Source organism: Onychostruthus taczanowskii, unplaced genomic scaffold (assembly GCF_017590055.1).
Source record: "Onychostruthus taczanowskii isolate IOZ18803 unplaced genomic scaffold, ASM1759005v1 scaffold75, whole genome shotgun sequence".
Lineage (NCBI taxonomy): Eukaryota > Metazoa > Chordata > Aves > Passeriformes > Passeridae > Onychostruthus > Onychostruthus taczanowskii.
Genome location: NW_024505339.1, coordinates 3,887,049 through 3,900,010, shown reverse-complemented (window position 1 = coordinate 3,900,010; position 12,962 = coordinate 3,887,049). Strand labels below are relative to the sequence as shown.

General features: G+C 46.8%; 1 protein-coding gene across 1 annotated transcript in view; it reads left to right on the top strand.

Moving 5' to 3' along the window:
• The window catches only part of COL26A1 (collagen type XXVI alpha 1 chain), a 165,862-nt gene that overhangs the window by 118,787 nt on the left and 34,113 nt on the right, over positions 1-12,962 (top strand). Inside the window, exon 5 of the mRNA XM_041423060.1 lies at positions 7,113-7,174. Within this exon, the coding sequence (XP_041278994.1) occupies positions 7,113-7,174 (62 nt within the window). The remainder of the gene's footprint in view (positions 1-7,112; positions 7,175-12,962) is intronic.

Sequence of the window (12,962 nt, the reverse complement as noted above, 5' to 3'; positions counted from 1 at the left end):
GCTATGCAAAACCTAAGGCTGAAACATTTAATTCAGAAGGTACGAAAAATCATTTAATAAAAAACCTCTATAGATAATATTGCAAAACTTTTAAAAATGGCACCTATATTTTTTCACTTGAAACAACGTACCAAATTTTGTATAGCTTCTTGAACAGTAGTTTTTACCCCAACAACTTGGAGTAACTTGGATTTTGTCATCAACCTTCTTTTCACTCAGTTTTGCTGAAGTTTTTCTTACAGACATTTCAAAATCAGCAAATATCATGATAGTGAAAAACATTTATTGTTTGTTTATGAAAAAAAAGGCTTTTCCCCTTTTTTCCTCTTTAAGAAGGAAAAGAAGAAAGTAGACACGAAAATGAAGTATGAACACTTTACAAGCGGAAAAGGATCAGATAGCAGTTCTCATAAGAAGGGAAATCTGAGCTGCTCTTTAAAGATAGCCAGTAAAGTTAAGGGTAAGGGTTGTTATAATAGAGATATGAGAGACATTACAAATGGGGGAATTTTGGCAGTGATTGGGGTCTCATAGCAGAGATGGGGAATTATCTGGAATGAAGGTAAAAAGACAAAAATATTCTGGAGGTGTTCTGTTTCATATTGATAGGCAACCTAATAACTCACAATTTCCAGGTGAAGATAAAACATTCCAGCCTGCAAAATCCTGATGTGAAAACTGTGGGAAAGAACAAACCCTCTTTGATCAAAGAGACCATCTTTAAGTTTCTCTGAGCTCCAGGTTCCTGATGTGGGAGATGTTTTAATTGTGCTGATGACCAGTGAGATGTCTTGGGGCTCTGCCATCCCAGAGTAGAACTGGACCACAGAGTGGTCTGAGCAGGAAGGACCCCAAAGGATCACTGGGTCCCACTCCTGAGGGAACAGAAGGGCACGAGATGTGCAAATGCAGGGTGGAAGGTGAGGCTGTGGCCAGGCTGGAGCCTGCAATGTCTGCAGGTCAGCCAGAACACAGATTTGGTGCAGCTGGGCATGGGAAGTGTTGGGAGGAAGAGGCACTGAGGCACAGCTCCTCCCTGGGTTGGGGGCCCTGGCCTTTCTGTCCCAGCGCCGGGGCTCTGCCAGCCCCTGCCCGTGGGGCCCTTCCCTTGCCACTGCCTTTGCCAAAAGGGGAAGAGCAGAGGCAGGCACTGATCTCTCCTCTCTGGTGACCAGGGACAGGATCTGAGGGAATGGCCTGGAGGGATATCAGGAAAAGGTTCTTCCCCAGAGGGTTCTGGCACTGCCCAGGCTCCCCAGGGAATGGGCACAGCCCCGAGGCTGCCAGAGCTCCAGGAGACTTTGGACAGTGCTCCAGGGATGCCCAGGGTGGGACTGTTGGTGTCTGTGCAGGGGTTGAAATGGATGATTTTTGAGTCCCTTCCAGCTCTGGGTATTCTGTGATTCTGTGGTTTACAATGCACACAGCAGGTAAATATCAGGGCAGTAAAAACAGAGCAGTGGAGTCTTGATGATCCTACACTAAACAAAACTCAGAGAGCTTCCCCTTGCAGAAACAGCTCCTGCTCTGCCTTTACTGGGACTGGAGCTGTGGCCAGGGTCAGAGCCCTTCCCTCCTTTTGATTCCTGAGCCTTTGCTCCTCAGGCCAGAGGCTACTGGGTGACAGAGGTGTCCATCCCCTCCCTGCCTGCTGTCAGCCCTCTGCCTTTCACGTGCTCAAACCCCGGTCGCACACAGCCTGTTCTAAACAAGCACAATTAATAAAGCCTATCTAGCCAACATCTGACTCTCATTAGAGGAAATGTGTTGAAAAAACAGATCCCAGGTTGGCTGTGATTTATGGCTTGGGCCTGCTATCCTTCACAAGCACTGGCGAAAGCTTTTGCAAAGGGCCAGAACATAAACTACTTAAGGAAACTCAGTAACCATGTAAAAAGGCTGGAAGGGTCAAATCAGACAAATTAAAGAGAGGTGGAGATGCAAGCCCAGGCTGGCTGTCCCCCAGCTGAGGGCCACCTAGGTAGGCACAGATGATCTGTGTTCATATTTCTGCTGTGGAATTTGATCTGAAATTCCTCTTGTGCCAGTGTCAGAAAGTGTCACTGTTCTTTTTCTGGCTCAAGTGTCCATATGTGTGTGGCAGTAAGGGGATGGTCTGGTGGTTTCTCTCAAGAGTGTCAAATAAAACATCAGTGCATGCGATCCTGGGTCCTCACTGAGGTGATGGTTCTTCCTATTTCCCTTGGGAGTTTTGAGTTCATCTCTGCAAAGAAACGTGGTTGACTGGATGAATTTAGCTGAGTTCTTCCAGATTTACTCAGAGACTGCTCTGAACTTGTCCTAGGGGAAGGTGTCTGCTGAGGGAAGCTGGTCTCCTGCTTACTTTGACAGACAAAGTGTTCTTCCAGCTGGACCTTCTCGAGCTGTATCACTGATGTGTCAGGGCAGTGCTGTGGCTGTGGTGGTGCAGGAGCTGATGCTGCAGTTGCTGCACGCTCAGAGCTGTTGTGTTGAGTTCCATGGAGCTGCTGTTGCCTTCCCAGTGCTCCACCATGGGCTGTTGGCAGCTCTGGTTTGCTCCCCTGCCCTGGGGATCACCCGGCCTGTCCTCTTTGTGCATGGCCATGCAATGGAAGTGCTGGACTAGATCAGATGGAGAGGGAAGAGCTGCCAGGCAAGTGGTGTCACAAAAATCAAGTATTTAGTTTGTTCCTCTGCATATATGTTACATTTGGTCCTTTTTCATCCTTTGACCTTGGATCCTTTACAGGTCCTTTACATTAAGCTAACAATGGATGAAAGGAAAGTGATCCTGGGAGGAGGGAAGTGTGTTGTTTGGAGTCTGAGCAGGTTGAAGCATGAGCTGCAGATGTGGTTCTCATGTCCCCGAGCCTGCCTGTGTGCTACGCCCCATTGCACTGCAAGGTTGAAGTTTCTTGTAATAGGAAAATATGGTCTTGAAAAAAAACTGGCTGCAAAGACTTTATTTGTTTAAACAAAGGCTTTGTGATTCCAGAATTCTCCCCCCTTTCATATGCTATAAACCACCTCCACTGCCTCCCCTCTGAAACACAAATTTTGGAGCAATCCATCAAGAAAAAGAGAGACAGAGCCTTGATCCCTTGACTTCAGTTGAGCTGTGCAATTTATATCTACTGAGCATCTGGCTGTAGGGAAACCAAAAGCTCTTTTAATATTCTGCAGAGACTCTGGGTGTACAAATGAGTGTGGGCTGTCAGAGCTGAGAAATGGGGCAGAGGTGCCAAGAGGTTTCTTTGCCTTCTCACACAAAACTGACCTGTGGCCCCATGGTGAAAGCTGGGCTGGTTCTTCTTTTATTGCCCTCAGTGCCACTGTGATAACTGTGCTGAAATCACCAGAGCCCTGCTGGTATCAGGCTGTTACCACACTGTTCTTGTTAGGATTTGAGTGAGGAGTTTGAACACTTGTGGGGCTTCCAGGCTTGAGAAGCTGAAGTGTGCAACTATTTAATAATGAAATTATGCAAAGCAGGAATACAAGGTTAACACAGCAGGACTGCCAGATTAAGAAGGGACCTGAAGTCATCACTCACTGCTTTAGGTCACTCACAGGGAGGATCCAGACTGGAAGCTCAGGCACAGATCTGATGCCTGTTGGCAAAGCTGCAGCACAGGAGGCTGATCTTTAATCAAAGATGGGTTGAACATATCAACCTTTGCGTCAGGGTTAAGGGGGTCACAGCTGGTACAGCGTACCTGGGTTCCTTCATGTCTCCTCTGCATTAGAATTCTCCATCCCTGCAGTTGCATTCCAGCTGAAAGGAGGAATGGGAAGGGAGAGATGTGCGGGGACAGTCTGTTGTGGAGACAGACTGGGTGTCATGGGATATGCTGGTACTGTCTCATGTTCATTATCTCAATTATTTATCCTCCCTGCTGAAATATTTCTTAAACAAATCCTACCATGTGTTTTGAGGTTGGGATTCATAGAGTGAAATCGCAACTCCTTTCTCAGAGTTTAGCTGGAAAAATACAAATCTGCCAACTAGGAATAGAAGAGAAATAAACTGTGGTTCTGTGGAGCAACAAGTGATGGATTTCTGCAGATATGGAAAGCGTCTGCTCTGCAGTCCCAGGTCAGAGAGTGTGTGCATTTGCCCCGGTGTTATATTTGTTCCATGAGAAATAATGATGTGAGATTCTCAAGCTCTTCTAAATAACACAGATTGCTTCCACCCTGATCAGAAAATTCAGCTTCACAGTCCCAGGCCTTGGAACCACCAGCCATCAAGATCAGACACTAAATACTTCAGTGCATCGTGCTTAGGGAAGATATTTATTAGCTTGATTTGTCACCACCATTCTCAGTCTTTCTGCAAGGCCAGCTGTGGTGGTGTGGCTTCAAGGACAGCCCCTGAAGAGTCCCTGGTGTGTTGTGAGGAAGCTCTGAATGGAGTGTCTGACACTGCAGCCCTGAGCATTCATCTCTGCCTTTGAAAGCCTTGTCTGCCTGTTGGTCAGATAAATAAATGTCACATGGATTTGTTGGCAGGACTCTCGCCTTAGTAAGGTCTTTTGCATTAGGATATCCACTTTCTGGATTATTTAAATGTCTTTTGGGCCCAGTCTAAGTACCTTGGGTGTGGGTCTGGGTTTCCAGGCATTTCACAACAGAAAGGATCAGAGATCAAATCCAGCCTGAACTTAAGTAGTTCTCTTCCTGACCCAGGCTGTGTTTTCTGCCTGTTTCAACATCGCTGACATGAAGATCATATCAGTACAAATATCACATGCAGTGACACTGCTGGTTTCCCTTCTCTTCTGGCACTTTGTCCATTTAAATCAAACCTTTCCTGTTGCAAATGCACCTCAGAGGGCTCTTTGTGACACTCCTCAAAAGCAGAGAGCTGCTGGATTGGTGCTGTCCCTGAAGTCTGTCCTTCCCCTGGGGAGCTGGTTGATTCACTCCTGTGCACAGGGGTGGTACAAACCCCTTTTTTAATGAGCTGAGCTCTCCAGAGGGATCTGAAGTGGTCAGTCCATCTCAGAGATGCAGAGATGGTTTTCAGGCAGCTCAAGTCAGTCTCTCTAAACCCGTGGGAGTCACTAATACGTGCAAGCCAGCAGAAGTGAGAATAGGACTCTGTATTTTATTTGCTCTGTAACACATCTGATGTGTCTTTTGGCTCCTGGGAGCACTGGATTTATTCAGTCTTATCTTTCTGTGGGGATGAGCAAGATCAAAAGGCTGAAGCCAGTTACATACAGAAACCAATTCCCTGTTGCACACACCACAAGCAGATCCAGACCAAACAAGCCTCACCCATTTCCTTCCCCACAGGACAGTGCACTTATGGCACTTGCATGTTCATGGATCAATTCAAGCCAAAAGAGATTGCCCAAGATATATTGCAGAAAATAAAAATAAAGAAACGTTATTTGCTGTTGGGTAAAAGAAAGTCCATGTCAGTATTGACCTGTGAGGAAATCCCCCCATCTGAGTGTTCCTGAAACATCAGATGCCTTTTCTGCAAGATGTTGTATATTATGAGGTGGAAAATCTCTGTCTGGCTCCTTTGGGAAGCTACACAGCTCCTCACAGAGGGCCAGTGTGAGAATTCCTTTGGAAAGTGGATGCAGTGGGTTGCTGTTAGCACTCAAACAATCTTTTTAGCCTGTAAATCACCAGGCTGGAACAGCCCGGCTTCCTGTTCTTCCAAGCCATGCATTCAGATCTTTGTGTGGCTGAGAGCCACCAGGGCATGCACTGTGCTCCATGAAGCCAGCTGGAGACTGGAGAGGTCCCTGGGGGGCCTTGTGCAACAGGGGACAAATCTTGTTGGGGGGACAGCAGAGCCCAGGGGTTGGGGTGTTCACTCAGGGCAGAACCCATGTTCTTGGCCATTCCTTGCCACAGGGAAGCTTTGGGTTTCCCCACCATCCTCTGCATCACTGCAGCCTCAGCTGCAGCTCAGCAGTCTGTTAGGGGCTCAGGAACTACAGGACAACATTTCCAGCTCTATGGAAGCACCAGAGTTAAATACTTCCATGGCCAGTCAATGGAAACAGGCTCTGGCCCTCACGGAGCACAAAACACACACAGAGATGTGATTCTGCTCCGTGGGACATGAGCTGTGATTCATCACCTGAATGTGGATGGTTTATCTTCTGAAATGCTCCATGCTGTAAATCATTTTCCCCTTTTGAGGACTGCTGGGCTTCAGAAGTCATGAGAGGTGAGGGGTCCAGTGTGGAAAGCTTCTCTGAGAGCTGGGAATGGGCAGTTCCACTCTGCTGCAAAGAACTGGGAAAGCACCTTGTTGATTAAATCTCTGTTCAGGGCTTTATCCTCCTTCACTCACTTCAGAATTGCTGAGATGAAACCAGAGGTAAAGCTGCAGGCCTTGTGTTTAGGTAAGGAATGTCCTTTGGAGGGAGCAGTCACTTTAACCTGCACTCAGAGCTCCTTCTGGCAATGTTTGTTCTCACTGAGGCCTCCTGTCAGGACTCCTTTGGTGGCTGCTCACTGTCTGCTGCTCCTCTGCAGCAAAGGGAGATGGAAACCACCTCATGCTGCAGCTCTGGGCTGCGTCAGCCCTGGGATCTGCCTTGGACTTCCTGGCTGTCACTGAGATGGGTGCTCTGTCTCATTTTTCTGGGAGTGGTAACATCCCTGGGAGCCCAGGGATGGAGCAGGACTCCACAGAGATGGGCATTTTATGTATTCATTGCTTTCCTTGGTATTTTTAGCAGGAAAATAGTAGTGAGAAGAGTATTAAAGGGAGTGGAGGTTATGCAGCCTGGTGTCCTGTGAGGTGGGGGCAGGTGTCACACCAACCTGCACCAGTGGCAGGACAAGTGTCTCTGCCTATGACAGCAGGTCATGCTGCTTGGCAGCATGAAAAGTCTTAAAACTGATTTTTATTTCATCTGCTTTCTGCATTTTGGGAACTCCATTCAACACTCTGCCCCAATAAACATCCCCAAACAAGGTTGATGTAACGTGGCTGTGGCTGGTGACCTGTGCAGTGAATTTGATTATTCATTTTGCCCCATAACTGATCTTGACTCACTTTTCCATGAGCCCTGGATAAAGGGATCAGCCTGAGGCCATGGGTGAGCACACACAGCAGTGGGCAGTGTGACATCACTGTGTTTTGTTCTCTCTAGAATGCATGAACTGCACCAGGCTGGCTGACATGACCGAGAGGCTGAACACGCTGGAGGCCAAGGTAAGGAGCTGCCTTTATTCTCCTGTTGCACCAACATTTCCAAGAGTTTCTGGTGAAAAACGCATTGTGTTGGCAGGCTTGGAGAGATCAGGTGCCTCTTCCTCTGTCCATGGCAGTGGCTGTGCCCCAGAACATGAGGCACTGTTTGCCTCCAGCCCTGCTCCTTCCCTTCCCCTTCCCATGGCTGCATCTCTGCCTTACCCACCTCCTCCAAAATACTGCTCAGACCTCAGAAATACCTTGCCAAGTGTTGCCATCATGTTTATTTGTCACTGTTTGCCTGTCACACCTGCCCTCCCTCTGTTCTGCTGTATTTCCTCAAGTGTAATCCAGTCCTGCTTTTCTTATCCCTTTTCTGAAGGGTGGGAGGCTCTCGTGCATAGTTTAGTGGAGACAAATATTAGGGGGAGACTTTCACGTTGTGGAGGGCTTTTTTTCCCCCCTTACAAATAGTTTTAATTTCTACCTACTGGGATTCAGATAAATTGTTCCAGTCTAGCAACAAAGCAGCTGAGTCAGCATTCCCCTTTGATCTGTGGTCCCTCCTGTGACAGCCCACTCCTGGCTGCTACTTATCATGCTTTGGTCCCTTTAAGGCATTTACTGCTGTTATTATTCATTAACTGATGCTTATCAATGACATAAAAGAATTTAGGGAGAAACCTTTGTGGAGGGAGGTGGTGGTTGTGTGGTGTTTTTGAGGCCAGTACATGATATTATGGTAATTTGGGAATTGTTTGTGCTGAAATGAAGTCTGGATCCTCCTCAAAGCCTTCCCAGTTATATTTCACTACAGGAAAAATGAAGGGGTGGGGGGAATGAAGTTCTGGGGAACAGGATTGCTCTGGAGTGTAGTGCAAAGGACCAAAGAGAGCTGGGCTGTTTGTCTGAGCAGCAGGGGCTGGCAGTGGGGGTCCTGTGGCAGGGCAGGGCAGGACAGAGGGGCTGCTCAGTGACCCCTGTGTGTGCAGTCCTGAATGCCAGTGAGCCACAGGCCTGGCCTCAGAGAGCTGTGAAGCAGCCCTGCCCCCCCAGGCTGTGGCCAGCTGTACCTTTCTGCGCTGTCCAGGATTTCTCTGTCTGCCTGACTGGAAAAGGACAAGCAGAGGCTGTGCTGACACCACTCCCACTCTGCTGCCTTGTGCTGCTCAGCACTAGTGGGGGTGACTGCTGGGTACCTGTTGCTGATTCCCCGACTTCTCTGACTCAGGCTGGGCCCCTCCAGGGGCTCCTCTGTCAGGAGAGACCCTCCTGGAGCAGTCTTGAGTCAGGAAAGTGAGACAAACTGGATTTTTTTGGTCTTCAGGTTCTTGTTTGTTGTTATCTTATCTAGGGTTTTGCACGCTGTCCACACCAGGCTCAGCGCACTGGAAAAGCACCACAAAAATGGCTAACAGTCTCTTGTTACAAGGTCTTTTAAAACTAAACTATCCAATTAAGAACTGACACCTACATTATTTCCCTTTTTAACCCAATAACTGATACCAAAGAGCCCTCAATGTTTTTCCACCCAATTACAAAATGCCACCCAAATGCAAGAAGAAGAAGAAGGCAGAAGAAGCGTGAAGAAGAAACCCAGGACAGAACCCTGTGCCCTCCATCTTGCTTCCATCCACAACATATTAAAAATCCCAAAACCTAAATTTCCCACCAAGTGATACACCTACACTACTCTCTACAATCTACTTTACACCCTAGTGGATTCTAGTCTATTCTGGAGTTAGGAAACTTTCTCCATGAATGAGGTCAGTGTTCCCCTGGGGATCAGGGCACCCCAGAGCAGACAAGGAAACATCCCCAGTGCCCTGGGTTTCCACAGGAACAATGTGTAAAGACTGATGGCAGTCTCAGCTGGGGCCTGGCAGGACTTTGGGGAGGGGGAAGGAGGTTCTACCTGCCCAAACCCCTTTGGGAAGTCAGGCAGAGTGTGCTGTGTCTCTGATTTAGTGCTGCAGTCAGGCAGTTGGTGCTGTTGCTGTGATGGTTTTCCTCCTGACTTCCCTCTGCTCCCACACAGACTGGGAGCAAGGCTCATCAAAAGGGTTCACTTTTACAGAGGAAAATGAGTTATTGCCTTCCTTTTTGAAGTACTAAAGACCATGTGTCTGCAAGGAGACCTTCTGCAGCACAGCCCAGCAAGGTCCTTATCAATCTTTTGGCTTCCACTTTGTTTGAAAAGCTGTGGATGCTATGCAAAAATTGACTGTAGCAATGAAACAGAGTGAAGCAACAGTACATGACTGCTGGTGCTGTACACAGGAGAAATATGCTGATTCCCCCTTTTTTCAAGGTTAATTTAAGTTCAGTTTGATCTCTGTAGCAATCTAATGAACTCAGTTGTTATTATTCAACAATAGCCAGCATCATTTAAAAGGTGCTTATGTTTGTGTGGTGGTGTCTGCATTCCTGCTCTGGATTTTGGAGGAAGATCCCTGTTTTGCTGGATGATCTGGATGTGAAGTTGTCTCTCAGCTGTCCATACTGTGTCTCCTTGTAGTGTCTCATTTCACCACAACAACCTGAAGCTGTTTTGAGGAGCACAGGAAGGGTGGGATGGGCACACACATCTCTGCCAGTGCCAGAGGCTGTTTCCCACTGGATTTTTGCAGGTTTGTTCTGCAAAGGCAGATGTGGAATTCCATCTTCCCCACGAGCAGAGCTGGATTTTCCTGCCACAGTGCTGCTCCCTCTGGAGGGAGCTGAAGTTGAGGCAGTTTGCTGCTTTTGCTCTTTTGAATTTCAGCCCAGAATGAGCAAGGTGAGCTCAGGGGATGGCAAGGGGAAAGACCAGCCTGAGTTTTCTTCTTTCCCCACTCCTCTTCAGCTTTTATAGCAGCCCCCCTAAAAATGGGGCTATAACCAGCAATGGTCTCATCTTTCCTATTACAAGGGTGAGCTGGTTCATCCAAATTGTAAGATCAGTGTCCAAATGAGGTAATAAAAGTAACCCTGATTTTAGTAATATGAGAGTTGGATCAGAAGGTGAGAAGCAAAAATAAACACAGAGCAAATGGAATGAAAAATTACTCATTAGGGACCAGTGCTTTTATTGCCCTTGGGGAGCAGAGAGGCTCAGCTGCAGCACAACCAACTCTTCATGTGCCTCACACCTTCCTGTGCTGCTCCAGGATGTCCTTGTGCCTGCAGGAGGTGTTTCTGCAGGGAGGGAGGTGAAGGCAGAAGGAATCAGGTTCCATCCTCATCTCCTGTTTCCAGCTACCACATTGTCTCCCCAGGATGGAGTTCATGTGCTCACCAAACCCACTGAGTGCCAGAGTTCTGAGCTTGATTGATGGTGCTGAGCTGGAAATCTACAGAGCACTGTGTCAGGGGGATGGTGACCATCCTGGGCTCCAGGACAAGAAATGGTGTGGACTGGAAGAAAAGCACCCCCTCCCCAAGCCCCAGCATGCCAAACCTTTCTTCTTTCCTGTGACATCTGAGTTTACATCCCCACAACACCCCCTGACCCCAGGGGAGCCTCGTTGGTGGGACAGCAGAGCAAACCCTGCTTTTATTTCATAGAAAAGGTTTCACAAAGAGTAAACCCTGCTTTTATTTCATAGCAAAATTTCACTTAAGCCAGCGCAGGCCCTTAGAGGGAAGTGTGTTCAGCCCTTCCTGAATTTCCTGAGCCTGGTGCTGCCCTCCTGTGTCACAGGACTGAGCCCAGACAAACCAGGGGAGTGACAGCACTGCCCATGGCAGAAAGGGCTGGAAAGGGAGCAGGGCTGCAGGCAGGGATGCAAGTGGGGCTGGCAGATTTGCAGGCAGAGCTGGAAGGGCTGCAGGCAGCTGCACACAAATTCCTGCTCATTTTTCTCGCCCAGTTTCTCTAAGTAAGCAGCACCACAGAGCTCTGGGCAGCACAGTATTAATCCCAGGTTTGGGCTGGAGTTGGAGTGCAGTGCTTGAGCTGAGCTGATGTAAGCCAGCCTTATCTCCTGACACGGCTCTTGTGAAGCTCGTGGCATTTCACTCACAGCTTTAATGCCTGGAGATAGCATTACATATCCAGTGTCTGATTGATTCATTGTGTGATTGATAAATGACATGCATAGTTTTTGCATGAAAACAGCCCCTGTAATGTGATTCCCCACGCAGAAGATTCTGAAAGGTTTTAAAGAAAATCTTTGTGCAGTGCACAGAATTTGATCGATTTATTGCTATTTTTCTGAAATCAGCCCATTTATTTTGGAGAGATTACCAACAGCACCTTCACTGCCCATGTCTTTGGATGGTAAAACATCATTACTTGGAGTTTTAATGTGATCATTGTTTCATTCCATGAAACATGAAATGTTTCTGTATTTCTCTTCTCCCAGGCAATTACATTAAATACTGGCAGCTGTCTGGGATGTTTTATGGGATTTGTCTTTCCTTTCTCTGATAGAAAATAAAAAAATTCCCTGCTGTAGGGGAGAAATATTTGGAAGATAGCAAATGTTTCACGGTGCTGTGACATGGCAGAGAGATTGGGAGGGGAACCAGAACTGCTTGGCCATGAGGCTGCTGCTGGCTCTGCAGGGTGGACATGAGCAGTTGCAGTTGAAGTTGATACTTCAAGGACTTCCATGGATTTTCCATGTTCTGTGTGTGATAGCTATGAGCAGCTACATCCTTTCCTTTCTAAACAGGAAGGTGGTATTGTTGTTATTATTATTATTATTATTATTATTGTTGTTGTTGTTGTTTGTTGTTGTTATTATTAATCCCTAAGGTTTCCTAATGGCTTTGTGCAGAATCTGTTTCTCCAGCTCCAGCAGTACATTGAATTTAAGGAGAATTTGGGCTGTTTCACAGGTAGCTATATAATAACTGTCTGGTTTCTGGTATTAGTAACAACATGGAATCAATCCCTGTAAAATTTCTAATTTAATGCTGAGTTTCTGTAGGTCAGTTAATGACTCAAATATCCCTAATAATAAAATGCAAGTTCCTAACTGATTCTTACAAGGAGGAACCATGAATCAAAACTGGGTGGGCAAACTGAATTTTGTCTAACTTTGCATCCATCTCTTATTTTTAGCTGCTCTGCAATAATCCTGATAATGAGGCACTTTGGGTACTGACCCTTCTCTCATTTGGGCATCTTGCTGTCTTTCACAATGATGGTTAAAATCCTTTCCTCCTAAAGTCTAGCAAGTTTTGGACCTTATTTCTTATCACTGTTGGATTGAAGGAGCAGTCTGTCCCCTAAGACTGTTCCATGTGTTTGGCCAATGCTGTAAATCGTTTGCCAGAACAACAAAAAGGCTGCAAAGGCCTCCTCATCCACCATTCCCTCCCACAAAGTCTTTCAGTTACAAGTTTGGCATTTTTAGTCAAATGGATTTAATATTTCCATAAAATAACTTTGCAAAATTCTCTTTTCCTGACACGCAACTGAAGTTTGCCAAGCAAATCCTATGTCTGCATTAGGAGATGCTTTTGGTGTGTTTAACACCTGGGAACACTGTTTACAAGTTTGGATTTTTTAAGAGGAATACATTTGTGGACAAACAGTAGTTTTTGTCAAGGGAGGTGTGTGAGGAGCCCAAGGGATGTGCTCAGATCATTTTGTGCATCCAAACATTTGAATTTCCAGTTGGTTCTAGTCTAAAATTCTATGGGAGCTTCATAAGTAAAGTATCACTGCAAGATAAAAACTACTTTGGGCCCTTTTTCTTTCAATTTGCACTGAAGGTGAGCCAGGAAAGGCCCAATCTCCTCATCTTTTCCCTCATTCTGCTCTCTCCCAGCAGCTTTTAGAGCTCTGTGGATGACAAGAGCACACGAGGCAGCTGAG